This window comes from Leguminivora glycinivorella, chromosome 11 (genome assembly GCF_023078275.1).
Source record: "Leguminivora glycinivorella isolate SPB_JAAS2020 chromosome 11, LegGlyc_1.1, whole genome shotgun sequence".
Classification (NCBI taxonomy): Eukaryota; Metazoa; Arthropoda; class Insecta; order Lepidoptera; family Tortricidae; genus Leguminivora; species Leguminivora glycinivorella.
Genome location: NC_062981.1, coordinates 6,834,132 through 6,855,298, shown reverse-complemented (window position 1 = coordinate 6,855,298; position 21,167 = coordinate 6,834,132). Strand labels below are relative to the sequence as shown.

The window sequence follows — 21,167 nt, the reverse complement described above, 5'->3', positions numbered from 1 at the left end:
TTTCATTTAATTGGACGTGAAAATAAATTTATTCTTAAAGAATTATTTAAAAATATTTTTTATAATCATTGAAATATTATCTGTTAACTTTGACAGTTACGGCATGGCAACAAATTCAGAACTGTCAAATTGAGAACATGGCTGATGCAGCAGCAGCCCGTAGGGAAGCTCGGAGAAGGAAAATATTGGAAAATTCTCAGACCAGACTTCAACGTATATCTGGAAAATGCGAAGAACCGATTCCAAATGGTACCAGTTTGCAGTATCGCATTATTAGCTCTTGTACATAATTGAAAATTACAATTTAATACCTATTATTGTTTTGTTGCAGAATCATCTTTTAAGACCATACTTCCAAACGTAAATTGCGAAGATTTAGCAACGTCTAGCAGTGGCACGACTAGTAGGAGCAACAATTTTTTCAATAATGGTGTCGTGGTTACCGAGGCACCACCAGTGGCGGTGTCGCCACCGAGTCCTATTTATGAAGCGGACGCGGCAGGCGACAGTTTCACGGATGTAGCCAATGACTTGGCAGCTTTAATGTCGCCAGGATCACAACCAGCTAACACTCAACAAGTGACCGTTTTGGAAAAACTAGTTCTGTACAAGTATGATGTAGTGCTAGTGTCTTTGCTTGTGCAACTTCTGTATAGTTTCTCATTGTTGACATTTGACGAGACATATTTTTTCTTGCCCTTGGTGGTTTACATTGTTACTAAGATTATATGGTTCCCAGCACCTAGCAGCTCCAACTTTGCTAATGCTTTACTTCTCTTAAATGGAATATCAGCGCAAAGAGTAGAACGTATTACATCAGTGATGCGCTGGGTGAGCATATTTTCTCAGGATGTCTGCGTTTACCTTTTTACAATGATTTGTATGCAGGCTCTTACTCAAACTATCACAAATTCTTTAATCACATAGTAGAAGTTGACATTTTATAATTTTCCAGTTAAATTTCAGACATATTGTTGACTGAGCAGTTCTAACATTAGCTGTATAGCATTTAATAAATAGAAATGTTCCAGAAGTTTGATTGCTTGTGCCTTTATACATAAGTGAGAATTTGTGACATGTGTGCGTTTTAGTCACATATTGCCATTTTAGTTTAATTAGGACAATATTGTACATAGTAAATGACAAACATTTGTTACTTTATTTGTAAATTTCATTTTGCTCAATTATTTTTGCTTTTACACTACACTAATGCATTTAAAATATTGTATTTTTTATACTTATTATAATCACAATTTTAAGATACTCTTTCATATATGAATTAAAAATGTTTGGAGGCCAAATTAGCACTTTGTATTTAAAATGTTAAATGTAACTATAACATCTAGGGCATCCCAGGGTTGTATAACCTCTCATGGCATGTAGTGTCACAATCATAACATTCATAATTATTTGTCATGTCAATGATCTCGGTCATACTAGCCTTTCGACATCATGATCATATCTTGAATGCAAAGGTGGAAGAAGTTGTAAATAATTTAGAATGGCCTGAATAGATCCATTGATGGCCTTAACTGTTATCAATTTTAACTGCAAGTTTTGCTCCAAGATGTATAATTGGACGAGTTGAAAATAGCAATAATAATCAATTTGGAAATATTTTATATGATGGCAGTTTGTGACTTGTTAAGTAAAATTGTAGTGGGAATGGAATAAAATATGCACATATAGTTAGGGGAGACTGGTTCAAAACAGCCATAACAAAAAAAACATAGTATTAAAGATCGCAAGAAACTTCCTAGAATAACTTTTTGTTTACTTACCCCCTTATTCATAAACATTCACTGAAGTTATCAAGATGATAAAGTTTGTTTGTCCCTTTCTATCACACCAATAGGTCGGAAAGGGACAAACGAACTTTATCAGCTTGATAACTTTAATGAATGTTTACAATTAAGGGGGTTAGAGTTTCATTAAGGTTGCTACTTAACCAACCATACCTGGTCTCCCCTATATCTTCTTAGGGCCTGGTTACTTTCTGTCTGTGCAATGTAGTTTTGTTGGTGTTTCTAATAACTGCTTATTAATAATTAATTTATTATCTAAATTCAGGTACGAAATACCACTTTATTACCTAACTTCTAGGATAGAGGGTTTGACAACAAAGAATTAAGCTGAACTTGTACAAAAAGAAGTTACAGCATTTATTATAATAAATCTTGCAATGCCAATAATGCCATTATTTTTGATTACTAGACACATTAAGATACCAATATTAGCAGTATATTTTTATAGACCATACTTGTTACGCTGTATGTAATGCATTTCTAATAACATAATATTCCACCGATCAGCTTAATTCAAGTTGTACTATAAAGGTCAAACAATAGAAAGTATTTATTTTAATATTTTGTAATGCATCTTTTAAAATACAATATTTGTAATATTTTGATAGCATTTTTACTTGAAAGGGCAGTATGTTCAATCCTTAACCACCAATCATTTCCAGGATCCTATTGTCACCCAGAGTGCAGCTGGAAGAGACAAATATTACTGTAGGTATGATCAGAGGACCTACGACGAACATTAACACATTCACTGCCAGACAAAAAATAGTGCACCTGTGTTGTTATAGTGACCACCAGTCTAGCGGGTTGTCCAGCATCTGAGCATAAATCACGAGCCCTCACCGCGGGCGGGTTCTAGGCGGTGAACGTGTTAAAGTTCGAAAATTGTGAGCACCTTTCTCTGACACTCTTGGACTTTGGACAAGAAAGTGGTCACTACATTTATAAAATTTTACAATAGTATTAGGAAATCTCCAACTAGGGGCCAGCATGATTAAAGAACTGTTTTTTTTTTCAATACTTTGAACTAAGAATACATTGCAGTATGTTTAGGTATAAATCTTAGTGATTAGATTATGGTTTCCATTACATAATTTTCTTCAGTTATAAAATGTTGGTGCAATTTATTCTGCTTAGGGCCACTTGCACCAACGAAAATGGAGGGTTAACCCGAGAGTTAACCCACCATTTTATATGGAATTTGACAGATGACAGGCACTAACCCTGAGTTAAGTGATTGGTGCAAGTGACCCTTAGAACAACAATAATGGGTGATTAAAAAAAAAACAAAGAAACTATATACACATATATTTGTGAAAACAACATACAGATGGAGGTAATCTACAATGAGAAAATAATATGCTAAACTTAATCAACAGTATCAAAACTACATTAGGAAGAAAATCATAAAACATGATTAGGACTAGGCAACTAGAATTTAAAGAAGTTCTTAATGCTACCCATGATAGTCTTACTTGGCTCCTTGTCTCTGCTATCAGGTTTATTTTGATTATGTGTATGGCTATCACCCGTGCTCCGACGCTCTTCCGACTCTGGCTTGTTAATACTTTTCTGTTCCATTTTCAATTCTGGAGTTGACTTTATTTGTGGCTCATAGATATCCTGTTTATCATATTTACATTCTCCCCTTTCCTTATCTATGTTTTCTGTATTTGAGTCAGTTAAATCATCGGAGCACCCGAGTTCCTATTGTGATTTCTTAGCACTTGCTGGCTTCTTTTCTCGTACAGGCTTGCTACGCACAAGATCTGAGCGTCCTTGTGAGATCATTTTCAACTCCCATGCTTCTAAGTCTTTTCTGAAAAGTAAGAGAGTGTGAATTTAAGCTGTTTGAAAAAATATGTTCATCATTATTTCTATACATTTTATTACTTATTCTACATTAGTTTGTTATTATTGTAAAGACATTGGCACATCATTCAGGTACATTCCCATTTGTGCCACACTTCCATTCCAACTCTTCCATCTCCATTTCCTTACTCAACACTTGAATCTTTACAAATAAGGACAAATTCATGCAGTAGTGATACACAGTATCAATACTCTCTCCTACTCTTGTTTCAATTTTTCAAACTGATGCAAATTAAATAAATATAAATAGAAAAAAGTGTATGTGTAGTGCTATTTCCAATGCAAGCTCTTCAAGGATAAATGGGAATATACCCTATTTATTTTACTGTACAATTCTAGAAAAAATACCTGTATTTATTCATAAGTTCCAAGGCTTGCTTTTCAAACTTAGCTTTTTCATTTTCTGGTAATTTCTGCCAATCCACTTTTACTTTTTCTTGATATTCCTTCATTTTTTGGCCCTTGAATGAATCTTTCCTAGACTGGATATATAGAAAATAGGAAGACATTGGTTTCTTTGGCTTTCCTAGCTCTTTGTATTCCTGTAACATAGATATTTAAATTATTTTAGAGATCATCTTCATATACTTACAGATAAAGCATAAGCACAAATAGAGTATGAATGGCATTATTATCTAGTGTTAAATTATTTTCAATTCAAACTTAGAAATTTGACATGTATAATTCTATAGTTTCTAGCTTGAATAAAATTCGTACCAATAGGGGTAAAGATTATGGTCCCTCTAGTTCTAGTTTCCATTTCAATAGTTATAATTGTATTTCAGCAATAGCAAGTTTAGTTAGACATCTAATTGAACACTTACAGCTTTTAATTTTCTCTTCTCCTTGGCAGCGGCCATCTCTTCTTTGACCCGTTGGATGTCAGCTTTCTGCTCGTCAGTCAATGAAGACTCGTACATGGCTTTTATCTTCTTATAATCTTCCAAGTCTTTCTCATATTCTTTTGTCATTTGAGCTTTAGTCTGTAAATCAAGTAAATTAGAGATGGGCCGAATATTCGGTATTCAGCATATTCGGCAAGATTTTCAATGTTTGTATTCGGCCGAATAGTTCGGTTACATTGCCGAATATTTACCGAATAAACAAAGTAAATAACTAATGAAGATCTTACGTATTCCATTGCATAATAAGCTCCTATTTTAGCTTTCAAAGGAACTACTAAAAATGCGTCAAAATATAAACACAATTGTTTTGTAAAAAAGTTAAAAAAACTGTAGTTTAAGAATTGAGAAGAGTTCAAAGTTGTTTTAACTAAGTTTTAGTTAACCACTAAATCATAAGAACATACATAGTTGTAGTATGTATAATAATTATCAATCATTTCATAGTTTTAATCTTAATATTCGCTTTAAAAATATGGCGTAACCGAATATTCGGTTCGGTAAGAGCTGAACCGAATGTTCGGCCGAATATTCGTATTCGGCAAAGTCCATATTCGGCCCATCTCTAAAGTAAATGTATGTTTTTGAAATAAATTTATTAATTAGAATTATCTTGAAATGATCTTTCATCAACCATCCAGTCATAAAGATAATGATTTGGATATTGTAGTAACCAAACATTTTTTTTTATAATAACAACAGTGGGCAGTAGTCTTATCTAGTATGGCGTATGAGACAACCCAAGGATAAAAGTCTATTTTTCCAAAGTATCTGTTACCTCTAAATCTAACTGTTGCCAATGCTTGGAGCTCCACGCAATTGCTTCCTTGGAAGTAATACCGGGGTTCTTAGCCAGCAGTGCTGGTCTCATTTGTGTCATAAACTTGAAAAACGGAGTTAGAGGCCGTTTTGGTCTCTCGATGCCTAGTTTTTGTTCTGCTGATTTCTTCGTGTAGTTGCATATTTGCACTGGATTTATCCAACTGGTTCTGAAAGAATGTAAGGCAAATATAATACTGGTACATAATATAGAAACTTTATTCAGAATTTAAAGATATAAACTAAATAAATAAAGACTCGTCTTGAAAGCGTCATAACCTCAACTCACTTACCTTCCTTGCAGCACAGTTTTATAACTGCTTATTGTTAAATTACTCAAACGACATAGTTGAGTTATTGAAGACATCTTATTGATAAGAGAAGCGTTTTATTAGTAATAATCATAAAACACAGTCGTTTTAAATTAGAAACGCGCCAGACTCCTTTTACTGCGATTTAAAATGTCAAACAAAACAAACCATAGACATACAGATATTTTTGTGTTTTAATCATTGAAATTGTCCGTTATGGCCTGGGGCAAAGGAGTCTGTCTTGTACAGCCGATAGAACCATAGACAAGTGAACATTACTGTGTAATGAGTATACAGAAACAGACCCAAGTTGTCAGTAGAAAATTAGGCGGTAAATTTAAAGAAATGTGACGCAAAGGGTAATCTTTTTAGAAAAATTTGAATTTCGTTTCTTGTGTGATTGAAATATCACTCTAGCCAGGCAAGCTACAAAGAAAGTCGCATAGCTAGGAACATACTACGCGGACGTCCGTCGTAAAACGACCGCGACCGCGACCTATCAGTGTGCACGGAACAAAACATCCAGAGAGCCAGATTTCGATCGGACGTCCGTGCGCTCAAGGCCACGTCCACGTCCGTCGACCGATAGTTTGCACGGTTATGTGTTTTTCCATTGTCCAGATTCCCGTCCGCGGTCGATTTACGACGCACGTCCGCATAGTGTGTTCCTAGCTTTAAGGTCAAGACGATTTTTCACTTTTCGTGTTAGTCATATAGTATGAATTTTCTGAGATAAACTTTTCGCTTTTGCCCTAATCTGTTAAACAAAGGTCTTTGTTTCTATTATTCGCGGCGGTTAGCTCCCGTTTAAACGGCACGTGCTATAGTCTCAGTGTAGTTAAAAAGCAACTATCATGATAGAAATAAGGTTCAAATCCATAAAAAGCCCTTTCGGAGATAACACGTTTTGTCATCTTCAAAAAAAGTTACCTGCACACTGCAAACTGTTTAATAAATTTGAACCTTATTGCTATCATGATAGTTGCTTTTTAACTACACTGAGACTTAAGCACGTGCTGTGGAAACGGGAGCTAACCGCCGCGAGTAATAGAAACAAAGGCCTTTGTTTAACAGATTAGGGCAAAACCGAAAAGTTCATCTCAGAAAATTCATACTATACTTGTTATGGAGAACAGGGCTCGGATACCGGTTAAATTTTCAAACCGTTATCGTGTACTTGAGGCAAAACCTTTAAATTTCGTTTTTGCTCGAAAAACCGCTATTTTTAAACCGGTTTTTAGGGGAACGCTTTCATAAAGGTTACGTTCGATTAACCGGTTTAGAACAAAATAAACCGGTTTATTCCGCAGCATGGATAGGTAATACTGTTCTGACCAAACAAAAAACTACTGATCTGATTTCGATTCGGTTTTTCGCTGCATAAATACAGCGGTCTGGTAGCAGAGAAAAGGCAGGGAGCTATTGCAGTATCTCTTGACATTGCCAATTACTTCGGCTTTCTTCCTTATGTGATAATAAAATAGGCGCATTGCTTCCACGATGCGCCTTTCTATTTGAAGATCATCATTCACCATAGGGCACTTGACTAGGGACCTTGCAGATAGAGTACTGCTCAATGAATCAGGAGGAAGATGCCTAGAAAGACGAATGGAGTGTGGTGTTCCTACCGGCTGCGCCATATAAACGTATAGGGACAGGTCAATGAGACTACGTGCTCAAATCAAGACTGACTTCTTTATTCTTCTTCTTACCCACATGCATATTCATAATAATCATAACCTACCCACAGTTTTCCACAGGGGTCGGTACTGGGCGCCTGCTCTGGAGCATCGGCTTTGACTTGGCTATCAGAGTAGTCCAACTTCTCCGCATGATCACCATTTGTTATGCCGATGACACAATAGTAGCCGTGAGGGGAAGAAAGTACCAGGATAATAAGAAGAGCCACAGTGGCAACTGAGCTCACAGTTAGGCGCATTAATTTGTTTGGGCTTGCGGTGTTACTTGCCACGACCGATGACGTGGTTTTCGAAGGAAAGGTTGGCTTCTGTCCGAAGAAAGTGATTGCTGCCGACCTAGCCAAAATGATAATCGTTGACGCTATACGCCGATCGAAATGCAATCTGGTTCTGTAATGCCTATATACAAGAGCGATAGGGATGTTGCCTTGCCTATTGGCGGTGAGGCGGTCCCTCTTACGCCCCAAATTAAGTACTTGGGCTTAAATTCAAACCAAAATTGGTACTCCGAGGAACATTTTATCAAATTGGTTCCTAGCCTCGACGGGACTGCTTCGGCGCTGAGCAGACTATTGCCCAATATCGAAGGACCCAATGCCCCATATCGGCGCTTATATGCGAACGTCATCCGCAGCGTGTATACAAAATTTCAGCTCAGTCGGTTGAATATTTCTGCTTCAAATTGGGTTGCAAGATTTGACCTCAACATACATACAAACATACATACATGCATACATTGCAAGTTAGTAAAAACCATGTCAAAATAGCTTTTTTTACTTGTATTTCTTTATCCTGTCAACAGTCACTTTACCCTGCAGAGTGATGGCAGGATAAAGTTACACAGGGTGTAGTGAAAATCCGATTAACTAGATATTATCTCCGAAACTGTTGATAATACAACTGTCATAATTTTAATATACATAGTTATACTTCAATACAACATTAAAATGTTATTGGTAAAAAAACTGCCGTATTAATATTTTAAAATAATCATGCCAGAATAAAGTGGACATACCTGTTACAAACTCCGAACGTCACACTTTGAAAACTTCTAACCACAAGACCGCAGCACCTCACACACAAACCTTTACACCGGCGGCTAGAACCATACTGGCTACGTGTTTTACGTATATTAGGGCCTCAATAAGACTTTCTGTGTGTGAGTGAGGTGCAATACCGCGGACGCACAGGATATGGAGAAAATATCGCTGGACAAACTTTGAAGGTGAAAATTAGTGTTCAAAAGTAATCGAAACATCCCGTGCAACGTATATTTAAGAATATAGTAGTCTATTCTCTACAAAAAATGATATTTTATTATCATAAAACTGCAATTTAATAATTTATAGAGCGAAAACTTGAGCAGTGTCGCGTTGTGACAAGGCAGGGTACAGTAGAAAACGGTCTTCTTTATTTTTTTTTTACAAAAGTATTATATTTATAGAAAAAATATGTGTTGGCCTCGATGTGTCACGTTAATGCCTACTTATGAAAATTTTAATTATATGTGAAAATTATATATTTCGCATACTTTCTATTCAAAAACGTGATGGCAGGGTACGATGCCACTATTTTGAGAATTACCCTTATATGCCAGGTCGAAACTTTGGAGGCTCATCTGTACTGAAAAACGTCGTACGATACACGTGCGAAAAGGAAATTCGAACTTCCTTTTTTACGCACTTGTATCGTAATGTACTATTTTTTTATTTTTTTCTTACTTCTATAATAAATTTTTTTCAAAATCGGACAATACAATAAAAATATTCATTTTCATAAAACACCTCGCTACGCTCGGCTTCCTAAGGGATGAAATTTCGATATCCTCGGAAAAAATCGTTTACTATGATGTCTACTATTACCATGCAAAGCGGCTTGCTTCCATCTAAAAGTGCAGCTTTTTTTTCATAACTAAGTAGTATGACTATGTCATTCACGTTCAATTAACCAATTAGGTATACATATGTACGATACGAACAATCAGCCAATATTAATGTACTGAAGAGGGCACGCCCTTTAAATAAGAAGATACTTGGCCGGTGAGCCCTACATTTTTCTTGCCGCCTTTTTTAGTGACAAGATTTGTTTGACCGTCTCGTCTTTACGTGCAACCCATGCAAGGCTAGTCCAAGTTCTCTGTTTCTTATACAGGGTGTTCGGTCCATCGTTTGCCAAGTTATAATGGCAGATATGATATGTGGGGTCGTTTTTCATCTCAAATCTCAACACGTCCTCAAAATTTTTTGGTTGAATTTTTTTCATTTGAAAATTTGGAACGAAAAAAAAAAAAACTCTTTAAGAAAAATGTGTGTTCAATCCTTTTTTAATGGTGTAAAATAATCCTAGAAAGTCAGACAGGAAAATAATTTTTCCCCGGTTTTTTATAACGGACGTGACAGGCAAATCATCGTTACCCAAAACAAAAAAAAAATTAAAAACCGGCCAAGAGCGTGTCGGGCCACGCTCAGTGTAGGGTTCCGTAGTTTTCCGTATTTTTCTCAAAAACTACTGAACCTATCAAGTTCAAAACAATTTTCCTAGAAAGTTTTTATAAAGATCTACTATTGTGATTTTTTTCATAGTTTTTGAACATAGGGTTCAAAAGTTAGAGGGGGGGGGGACGCACTTTTTTTTCCTTTAGAAGCGAATATTTCCAAAAATATTAATATTATCAAAAAACGATCTTAGTAAACCCTTCTTCATTTTTAAATACCTATCCAACAATATATCACACGTTGGGGTTGGAATGAAAAAAAATATCCGCCCCCACTTTACATGTAGGGGGGTACCCTAAGAAAACATTTTTTTCCATTTTTTATTTTTGCACTTTGTTGGCGTGATTGATATACATATTGGTACCAAATTTCAGCTTTCTAGTGCTTACGGTTACTGAGATTATCCGCGGACGGACGGACGGACGGACGGACGGACGGACGGACGGACGGACGGACGGACGGACGGACGGACAGACAGACATGGCGAAACTATAAGGGTTCCTAGTTGACTACGGAACCCTAAAAACTGCACATCAGCCAAACTAAATTTTGGAGGGCGTCTATAGATAGAAAACGAAACATCCTGTATATTTTTCTTCATGATCTAGTAGATCGGTATGTATTTCCATGGAGACGATCTTGTCTATACTAACCTTTAAATACAACCTTATTTCGGTCTATAGCGGTCAAATTAAAAGTTAGAGGTGATGATGTAGGTAGTATTTAATAAAATAAAGATGTACAGATTCATATAATTTTATTATCAAGTCGTTTGTCTTTAGATACAATTAAGTACTAAATAATTTGTCTTAAGATTAGATTATGTACAATTTCAATAAGTTTATTTAGTCTTATGCATTAGTCCTACAATTTCATGTAGGTAATTAGTAAACAGGTATTTTAATGTATGTCTATACAGTGTGGAAAAAATAATTGGGATATTTAAACGGTTTATATAATAGTATAGTAACGTTACTAGACTAATAAATTTTTTCCACTCTGTATATTTAGGTAGGTATGTAGTATTTATTTATAATGTAATTCATTTGGCAGTGACAGCTTTTCATAATAGCTGAATGTGGTGAAATTATTCCTGGCCCTCGAATTCGGACAGGGGGCCTATTTGACTTGTCAGAATATTAGGCCGTAATGTGGTAATTATGGCCTGAAGTACTCGTTATAGTAAATGCGGTGGGCACGTTATGTTCATTCATGACAAATGCAATTAAAATGATTCAGAAAATAAAGATATGGTCCGACAAGATTAGATCAATCAATCAATCAATCAATCAATCAATCAAATTTTTATTTGCTGATAAAACATAATACAATGCATGCAAACATAGTTGTAACGAACATTACATCACTGGTAATGTCAAAATAATAATTAAAATAGAAATAGATTACAATTAGAATAAAAGAAAACAAAATTATAAATTATAAAAAGGGAATACGATTTAAAATAAAATAATAATAATAATTTAAAAGTCAGATACTAAGAATAATTGCATATTGAGAAACTAAGAATGTCAAGATAGAAGAGATACAAAGATAATGTGATGTAATTAGATGACCGGAGTGTATAATTATGTGTCGATTTTTTATTTTATTTTTCATTCTAAATGTTTAATCTAATGCTCTAGCAAAGTACTCTTTGATGGATCTGCGCCAAAAGGGCTCTTATTTACTATATTTACATCTTTTACAGCCTTCTAAGTATCGATATATAACCAGAGACGAGCAAAATACGCGATTATCAAAGTGACATTTTTTATTTGATAGTATGTAAAGGAGCAGACGAGATGATTGGAAGCGGTATCGTGGATATATCGTGGTCCCATGGACATAAGCAACATCATAGGCGCCATTTTATTATTTTTATTAAAACGCGAGGTAATAATTATTTGCTCGTCTCTAGATAAACTGTAGTTTTTTCTTAACCTAACATACTGTACAATTTTAACATGTTTATATTTACATTACTTACATAATATAATAAAATATGAATACTTTAGAAAAACGACATTACTGTTTGTTACGTTTAAAAAAACTCAAACAGTATGCGAGGCACTTATTTCCTTTCAAACCTCATTTTAATTAAATTAAATTCTTTCATTAAGTAAACAGAACTAATGTTGATTGTCCTCATTTATATTATTGTTTAATCATAAATATTATGCATAATATTAAGCTTCAATGGCACTTATGAATTTTACAGACCTATCCCTTACTTGGTACCTATCAACCTAATGGTGCTTTATCCGTCGTATCAATCTAGCTACACTTATAACAACAAATGCATACGAAAGGCACCCTTAATAACGAGTAACGTCCAAAATCGTTCACATTTCCGCGGTCAAAGAATCGTTTCACCCGCCGAGTAGTGGTAGTGGCGCGGCTTCCTGTAGGAGTGTTGCTGCGGCGGGCGGTAGGTGGCGTACTTGTGCGTGTGGCGCGGCAGCGAGTGCGCGTGCGCCGCGTAGCAGTGCAGCGTCATCGGCGTCGGCGGCGGCCCCGGCGGGCACTTACTTGCCACCGGCTTCTGCGGCCCACTCAGCCGCCGCCACAGCGCCTTCAGCCGCGGCGTCGCGATCCACACCGCCACCATCACCCCCAGTATCTGCGTCGCGAAGATCCGGAACAGAAACACCCAAAACGCCGGCCGCGGGTGCGTCGACGGCTCCGAAGACGGCATCGGTGCAGACAGCCACTCGTCCCGCCATGCGTACTCGTACACCCATGTGGCGAGTATACACGCCGACGGCACCGCGTATAGCGCCGCGAACGCTCCAAGTCTCAACACACTCTGGTCCGTATGTGGCTGAGGCGGCGCATTCAACAGAGCGGAGGGAGCGGGCGCCGGCGCCGGCCGCCGCAGCACTGCCCGCAGCCCCGACGACAGGAAAACGCAGCCCAGGAGCAGGCAGATCGCCTCCGGGATGATCACCAGCGCCAATAACGATTTACTCGACTGGTTCCCGACGAAACAAGTACCTGAAAAGAGAACAAAGAGTCGTTAGGCCAAACAATTAAGTGTCTCTTTATTTTGCGCCCTAGCGGATATGGAGTCTCTCCTCTGAATGCTCTTTATCGCACTGAATAACATTCCAATTTCCAGAAACAGCTCTCAAAGCGAACACCTACATAAATATACGGCGAGAAAAAGGCTTGCATTAATAAGGCAGCGGTTAAAAGAGCCGATTTAAATTGAAATACGAGCGTGCGAGGAGGAAAGGTGTCGTATTTAACGGCTCGAATAATGGTCGCGCATTTCTTTCGTTCGCCATAATGGAAGTGGGTAAAATAAAAAATAAAACACAACACTCGTGGCATGATTGAAACTGCAATATGCCTGTGAATCGACTCGGCACTCTGCTCGCACTTCTGTGTGATGATAAAATAAAATGTAAAGAGCTTTTACAAGCGGAGGCAATAAGATAAACGAAACATGCCGACATGGCTCCGCGAACGTTTGTTTTAAGGACGAAATAACAATCTCGCCAGACTCTGTTTATAATTAGAGCTTTTAAAATTTTAATTCCGGTAACGCCCAGGTTCTCGTTAACAAAAACGTATATATCGAGGCAGTAACGAGCCGATACGGCTCTCGGGGAGATCATTATCGGAAACCAGACTGTAGGATCGTGCGCTCCAACCTTAGGAAAAAAGTACCACACGACGATGCAATTTAAAGAGAGACTTATTTAAATAAAACTTCGATGCATTTCCATTCACGAACAGCGACAACGTGTTATTTGCATGATGTAGTAAATCCTACAGTTTTTTGTCGATGCTGAAATTTATAGCTGCTGGTACAAAGACGGACGAGGTTCCAATATCCTGACTTATGGATTCCAGTTTGTACAGTGGCAGTAAAATATTATTATGGACGCATCGACACCCGACATAACTCAGTGTGATAACCGAAGTCGGTATACGTATTTTTATTTTGCAAGGGGTACAGTCGATCAAATCGGTATCTGACTTGAGTACTCAACAGCGAAGTTATATTTTTATGAACTATATATGTTCTTTATGCTATGATACCTTATGGCTGCTCATTTAGCCTTTAGGTGTCTGTTTAGATGCGGCATATCTACACTAAATCCTTGAAGTCAACGGTAGCAGTAGCACAAACTTATCAACACTTATGCACTTGTCGGCTTGTTTGTCAGGGAAAACCCAACAAGGACCTAGTCTTTAGTCTCCAAGCCGCCCGTCTTAGTAATCTGGACACTAATTCCTTGTTATTAATTAGTCTATTTAAGCACATTATCAGCGGTGTTTCTGAAACAGTCGCTGTTTTGTTTAATCTACCCCAGCTTATTTGATAAGAAGCTTTAAGTATATGATAAATATGTAGACAGAGCGTGCCGCTTTGTTATTTATAGAATTAGGTAAATATATATTTTTATTAAACATGATAAGTCTTGAAAATAAAAGATAGTGCGCCACGTTGGGAACAAGTCAAATATTTTGATTTGTGTTTAAATAGGTGCCGAGGAGATCATGGCGTCAGCCCAGTTAGTTTAAGATGCAGAGTTGTAAGAGCAAAGAGTTAGTAAGCCGTAAATATTGAATTTTATTTACGGCTTACTCACTCTTTCCTTTAATATAATTATGTCATCTTTTGTATTTCCTTTAAATCCTTTAATTATAAAAGATTTAGTGGTCGCAATAGCATTAGTAAGAAGGTAGTTTCGGATTTATGATCGTCATTTGCCAACGTTTTTCCAATAATCCCTTATACCTCCCTAGCCCCACATGTCTTAATGAGTCCGTCGCGACTACAATGAGGCGGTACACTTCATACAAACACTGAATGCCATTATAATATGAATGCGTGCTCCTGCGCTCTCCTACCAGATTTAATCGCTTTGTGCGCGCCGCCGATCAAACAAAATAAGAAAGGACTGAGAATTGCCATTCTTTGTGGTGTTTCGATACGGATATGTATTAGAACATATTGATTCGGAAATCGAAAACAATAGGCCAATGGAATTCCCAGATTTCTTTGTTTCTTACAAGAGCTTACGCATACCCCGTCCTGCCTATTATCCTTATAAAAGTGCCTACGCTACGCTTGCCTCACCCCTGCACGTATATGTAATGTACCTATTGGTTTACAGAAAAAAGGTCAGATAGAATTTTAAAAGCTGTTTCTTTTCGTTATCTTTATTAAAATATCACACTTTAGTATTCATGAGCCAACATCGGTAGTACCGTAAACGGAAGCCTTTTAATGTCATGAACCTCCCGATAAAGATGATCAAGGTACTATGACAAGTTCTTGTGATGGATTGCCTCTTTGAGTCAAGTTAATGACCAGCCGGAGAAATGGGAATGAGGACTTGTAAAAACGAAAATACCTCGATAGATTGCGTGCCTATAGAGGAGTGGGCGCCGTGTTTGTAATGATAACTACGGGCTGTTTCTTGTGAAGAAAGTCGTGTAGACAGTATCCTAGGCTAGGCTCGTAAGCTTTATTAATAGGTTTCTTACTAGAGCCAATGGCGGCGCACTAGGCAAATAAAAAACGTGTAGGTCTCGTCCGGTCCTAAATATATTCCTTTAGCCTTGTAGGCAGCTATCTAGTGGACAAAAAACTGTATCTTTAGACTAATAGATTAGACACTAATAGGTAAGAAATAGCTATATGTGGGCAGGCATGTGAAAAATCCTAGTCCTCCCCAATTCCCCATAGAATCAGTATTCTATGATGGTGTAGGATTAACTTTCGCTGGTAAGAATCCAATTTGAAGCATGATAGCATGACCATTTGTTCATCCTTTCAGTCCTTGGGCGTTAGTTTAAATTGCCAGAAACACCTTTTAATTTAAGTAGGTACCTTTAGGTACTGAAATGCTTAGAAATAAGAAGTGGTTAATATAACGAATTAACGATCCCGAGCGAGATTCGAATGCACTTCCTTCATTAAGCGCAGTGCGTTTTCACATTACCCGATCCGATATTGGATCTAGGACCGATATCCCAAACATTACAGGCGCCATCTTGGATTTTTTCCATTGAAATATATCCTTCCGACATCCGATATCGGATCGGATAATGTGAAAACGGTCTTATGGACAAGACAAACAACAATCTTACCAGTGAGTTCATCAGCGTCGACGTCCCGTGTGACGAGCACGGCGGCGGCCAGCGCTGCCGGCACGCCCCAGGCCGCCAGCTGCAGCAGTGAGGAGTGGTCGCCGCGGCCGGTGCCGCTAGGAGGCCGCAGCACGCTCGCACGCCAGGCGCCTGCCACCACTACCCACCTGTAAAGAAAAAAGAAACAAGTTAGTAAATATGCCCAGTTGGTATGTACGCAATAGAATACTACAACGCGCTATCGTTTGTTGGAGAGGTTAATACTGATGGTGTTAACCAATATGTAATCTAGGTTGCATCTTTGGTTTCAGAGCTCAAACTCTAGGATCTACCTATTCCTATTCATTATTTAAAATTACTTAACTTCTTTCATAGTCTTTGTATTTGAAACTGAGTTCCAAGTGCAGACATTCATTTTAATAATCGACATTATACAAAAAGTGTGCATTTTTCTCATTCTTGTTGCAAGGAATAGTTATTATCAACGCATTCCATCATCATTACGAATTTACGACATTTCGATATCGATATAATTGGCATCTAAGTATGTACATATAGGCACCATAAATTTATCAACTAGTATCACGCTAAGGTCAATTGTCAGCAACACCAATTTTAATTTCATTTCATCACGCACCATATTTAACTACCAAATTAAAGAATAAAATAATATAGCTACGGACAGTCTGGCTTCTTGTTAACGCAATTAAACACTCAATAAACGAGTACCTTGCGAACAATCAGCTGTAAAGGCAGGTGTGTAACGAAATGACTAGTTGTACCCGGGTATCAAGAATTAATTGGGCGAAATAGTCTACGTTTACACGGCAAATGGCACGAGAATCGTTCACAAATTGCTGTAGATCCTAGGGATGTTCTATTTCTGTAAATAAAAGCTTAGTGACAGTGGCGCATGATAACGACCGTCCGGTCTTTTATGTGCGCCATAAATTACATTGATCGCCGGTGTTAACTAGTTTGATTGCCTCGGCCAGGTTCTAACACCAGCGTCGGCTTTAAATTGATCCCGGTAAAGCCTTGTTGAACTTGGCGTAAATTATAGCCCATGTCACCCCTTACTTAGCTTGTTAAAAGTAAAACCTCTGACAGGTAAATCCAGCCCACGAACAAGAAAGGTGTCGCCCTGGACCAGACCAGTGTAAGATAAGCCCACTGCGATCAGAATCGCTAAGTCCAATGTATTCTATCGGTCGGTTTGAAAGGATGCGCAGGGACCTTAGAAAGCCGGTGCCGAGCTCCGCAGTGGCGTGAAGGTACACTTGAACAAACATGGGGCCTTATTTGAACAGAACCGAAAGTGGCGATAGTCCAAACACTGGTGGGTGTTTGCTTGGCCGCTCGCATGTTTGATCCGGCCTCCGCCACTAACACATGTTGGCCAACATTTTACTAATGTTTGTACGATTTGCATTGTGATAATTAGGTGCTGGTTCTTTGAAGGAAGCGCAATTATGTGTGGAGAGGAGAGGTGAGAGCGTGTGATTATTAACTAGGTAGGTATTAGAAAAAGTTAGTTAAAGTCACTTGTTTCTTGAAACTCGACCCTAAAGTACCGTTTCCTATAATCTATGAGACATTTGACTTTCAAATTATGATTACGATCATAATTTGAAAGTCAAATGTCTCATAGATTATAGGAAACGGTACTTTAGGGTCGAGTTTCAAGAAACAAGTGACTTTAACTAACTTTTTCTAATATCTACCTAGTTACTTAACTGCAGGAAATAGGCATTAACACTACTATGCAATTAGGAAACCAAATTAGTTTAATCGCGAGACCGGTATTGCGGTCGAGGCGTGAACAGACAGACGCTTTTAAACGCTTTTATTTTCCTTTTAAAGTGGCAACATGTCGAGGATCAAGTGGCCATTAAACGATAACGCTATCTTGTGAAGAATAATGGATCGGTTTTGCGTTCTACATCAACATTCAACACTGGGAACCCAAAACATATTTGGTTACCTATACATATTTAATTTCAAATCAACAAAATATTCATTTTAATCTCACTAAGTGGCTATCATATTTCAAAAGACTGATTTGCACCAACTGATTTGTTTAACCTAGATTACGATACACAAACATATCATTATCATTTGCATTTAATTACAAACAAAGTCTCACTGAATAGACAAGAGACTGCCTTGGGCTCAATGCACTGGTGTCTAGTTACAGCGGCCATTACACAATCTATCTATGGTATCATGATTGAAAGGAGTTCTTAGGACCATGTCCATATAGGTAAAGACGTGTTCGTAACTCGCGAACATAGGGAAAGGCCGGAAGACAGAAATTGCGACGACTCAAAATACTCAAAACGAAAATATGTGTGCGAAAACGAAAAACACTCTTGACTCATCCTAAACCGAAAGGTGCTTATTAAAAAAATCAACAAGATGTGTCTAAACTTTTTCACGCTAAAAGCGGCGGGTGATGGGCCCACACACACAGCCAACAATCTTCTTATTTCAAACGTGGCTCGTAAACGTCAACGTGCAGCCCCAAGCTCGCACCTTCGACCTTTTGCGCTGTCAGCTGCGGAGATAATCCACGGAAGATTAACTCCAACTATGCCTGTAATGTTCGGCCGGTTTAATTATATTTACAATCGTTTTTACTGCTTTCTGCAAACGACTTTTCGCTAATTTTGTGTCAGCATTTATGACTTTCAACTGTCGTTTGTTATATAAGACGTTTTCTTAGTTAGGTCGCCTGGATATTTGGGCGTTGTCCAGGAAACGCTAAATTACCAGGTAAAGGGATTCAAAGTGGCCTCCATCAGCCAAATTAGGGAGTATAGCTCGTTGCCTTCAATTGTAACAATAAAACCTAACTCCCCTGAACTATTTAGGTGAATGCACCCATTTATTGCCTTACACGGACGCTATTCTGGTCCCGCCTTAAATGTCTGTGCAGTAGAATATATTTTATGTCCGAGTAAAATCGGATGCGTAGAATACCTCATGTTGTACAGTCGCCACTATCAAATACATCCGAGCGGGCAAGGTGCTCACAAATATCGGAACATGCTATTGCCAAAGCGTTAAAGTGCAATTTCCAATGTTTATAAGCATTTCGCTCGCTCCGATATATGTATCATGGCGAGTGTAGGAACTGTATTCTAGATTATTCAGCGAATGATATATGGATGCTGGATCGCTTCCGCTACGCAATGATCGTGCAGTTTTTCATTATTATGCATCCTGTTATAAATATAATCGTACAAGCTTTAATAATCGTAAAATATTTTGACGTTATCCGGTATAAATCTATGTTAGTTATGACAAGGAAAATATTCAATCCCGTAAGTTAGAAGGGTGTATTATTTCTTTGCGTAGTTTGCGTCGAAACAAAGTTATGTTAAGTCAAATCAGCAGGACAAATAAATACGATAAAATACAGATACAGGCTTTCAATCACATTGTCTAGATGGATGAGGATTACGAGAGGAAACGTTGGATGAAAGGCTGTCAAAGCTGTCAGTCAGTATCAAGTTCTCGCTTGGCTGACTCTGTAGGTATTCGAACAAATGCAAAAGCGATTGAATTCGCATAGTCATTTGCTTGCAAACTCTCAATTACTTAAACTGGCACGTTAAGTGAACGCGTACACTTGATGGTTAGCGGTGAGTGGCGATGAGAATAAGATTCATATCATGCATTTGTAAGAAAATAACATTTGGTTTTCGCTATATCCAATCTCGGAGGAACCAGTTCAACATGACCTGGTGGTACCTAAACTGCGCATGATCGTCAAGTGCATCATATACTAGTGCCTTGCGTTGGCACTAACCGATTAGCTCTCTGAAGATACCGATTTACATGACCTAGTGGTTCCTAAACAGTACAGGATCATAGAGTGCATCATATACTGGTTCCTTGCGTCGGTACTAATCTTTTAGTTATCACGATATCCAGTTTAACATGACCTGATGCTCCTTAAACCGCGCACGGTCGTCAAGTACAACATATACTGGTTTTGAAGTCAACTCTCATACCAGTGAATACATGTGCGTGCGCCGATGATGCATGCTGCCGAAGGGACGGTTATTTCGGGAGCTCGTAAAATCGATTATCCGTCTGAATCGTGTACGCTTGACGACATACAGGCTGGTTTTTAACCGACTTCAAAAAAGGAGGAGGTTCTCAATTCGACTGAATGTTTTTTTTTTTTTTTTTATTTTTTTGTATGTATGTTCCTCGATATCTCTGAGAATTGTGGACCGATTTTCAAAATTTTTTTTTTGATCGAACGGGTATAACCCCGAGATGGTCCCATTGGCACCAAGTCAGGGTCTGATGATGGGATCCTGGAGAAATCGAGGGAACTCTTCAAATGTTATAGGAACATGTAATGTTTTTAGTGTATTTTTCAAAGGTAAACCAGTATTTACGCCTGATGGTAATAATTTTATGTGGCTGAGCTGATGATGGAAGGTCAACTCCTCAATGGTTAGGAGTTAAAGGATAATTCTTTCACTAGTGTACATGTATTCGGACTGATACATATAATAACAATAGGAACCACTAAAAATCAACAAATAAATAAACTTTTTTAACAAAAAATAAAACCGCCTTCAAAAATAAGCGCGTTACAAAACACGGAGAAACTAAAAAGCAAAAAATAATAAACCTTTGAATTCAGATTTCTTATCGTATTGCAATAATCTAAACATCCAAATTATAAACAAATCAATTATTTTTGGAGTCGGTGCCAGCCTGCGTATGGTTGGGTGGGGCAAACAGGCAATAGCAAGGCGACGAACAGGTCTGGTACCGACTGCAAAAATAATTGATTTGTTTATAATTTGGATGTTTAGATTATTGCAATACGATAAGAAATCTGAATTCAAAGGTTTATTATTTTTTGCTTTTTAGTTTCTCCGTGTTTTGTAACGCGCTTATTTTTGAAGGCGGTTTTATTTTTTAGCTTCACGCGTTATATGAGACATTCTGATGTGACATGTGACAAAACAATTTGTTTAGGTACCTGAATTGTGTCACAATTGTGTAGCGAGGGATTCAAGTGCTGACGCTCAAGGTGCTGCCAAAATCGACATACATGTTTGATATCACACGATACATTAGGCACTTTTCCAGGCTCTAACTTCTTATATAGGTACAAAAATGTGTA

At 37.8% G+C, this 21,167-nt stretch overlaps 3 protein-coding genes across 3 annotated transcripts in view; 1 reads left to right on the top strand and 2 right to left on the bottom strand.

Annotated features, from left to right (window-relative positions):
• The first annotated feature begins 116 nt into the window (after nt 1-116).
• Nucleotides 117-2,408, top strand: LOC125230907. The gene is made up of 2 exons (XM_048136188.1): nt 117-249; nt 332-2,408. Exons 1-2 carry the CDS (start codon nt 138-140, stop codon nt 925-927), a joined length of 708 nt encoding a protein of 235 aa, XP_047992145.1. The 5' UTR covers nt 117-137; the 3' UTR covers nt 928-2,408.
• Nucleotides 2,409-3,098: 690 nt separating this feature from the next.
• On the bottom strand, nt 3,099-5,873 carry LOC125230906 (transcription factor A, mitochondrial). The gene is made up of 5 exons (XM_048136187.1): nt 5,692-5,873; nt 5,358-5,568; nt 4,502-4,660; nt 4,026-4,219; nt 3,099-3,624 (listed from the first exon to the last, which is right to left on the bottom strand). Exons 1-5 carry the CDS (start codon nt 5,763-5,765, stop codon nt 3,513-3,515), a joined length of 750 nt encoding a protein of 249 aa, XP_047992144.1. The 5' UTR covers nt 5,766-5,873; the 3' UTR covers nt 3,099-3,512.
• A 5,697-nt stretch (nt 5,874-11,570) lies between these two features.
• Nucleotides 11,571-21,167, bottom strand: part of LOC125230898 (frizzled-4) — a 54,859-nt gene continuing 45,262 nt past the window's right edge. Inside the window, exons 2-3 of the mRNA XM_048136169.1 lie at nt 16,013-16,179; nt 11,571-12,898 (exon numbers count right to left, since the gene is read on the bottom strand). Of these exons, the coding sequence (XP_047992126.1) occupies nt 12,261-12,898; nt 16,013-16,179 (805 nt within the window). The 3' untranslated portion in view covers nt 11,571-12,260. The remainder of the gene's footprint in view (nt 12,899-16,012; nt 16,180-21,167) is intronic.

Bases quoted from the DNA above. Each gene is read 5' to 3' on its own strand.
- LOC125230907 (XM_048136188.1), top strand. From the start codon at position 138: ATGGCTGATGCAGCAGCAGCCCGTAGGGAAGCTCGGAGAAGGAAAATA. The intron at 250-331 runs GTACCAGTTTGC...GTTTTGTTGCAG, and splicing joins CGAAGAACCGATTCCAAATG to AATCATCTTTTAAGACCATA.
- LOC125230906 (XM_048136187.1), bottom strand. From the start codon at position 5,765: ATGTCTTCAATAACTCAACTATGTCGTTTGAGTAATTTAACAATAAGC. The intron at 4,661-5,357 runs GTAACAGATACT...CTTGATTTACAG, and splicing joins GGCAACAGTTAGATTTAGAG to ACTAAAGCTCAAATGACAAA. The intron at 4,220-4,501 runs GTAAGTGTTCAA...TCTATGTTACAG, and splicing joins AGAAGAGAAAATTAAAAGCT to GAATACAAAGAGCTAGGAAA.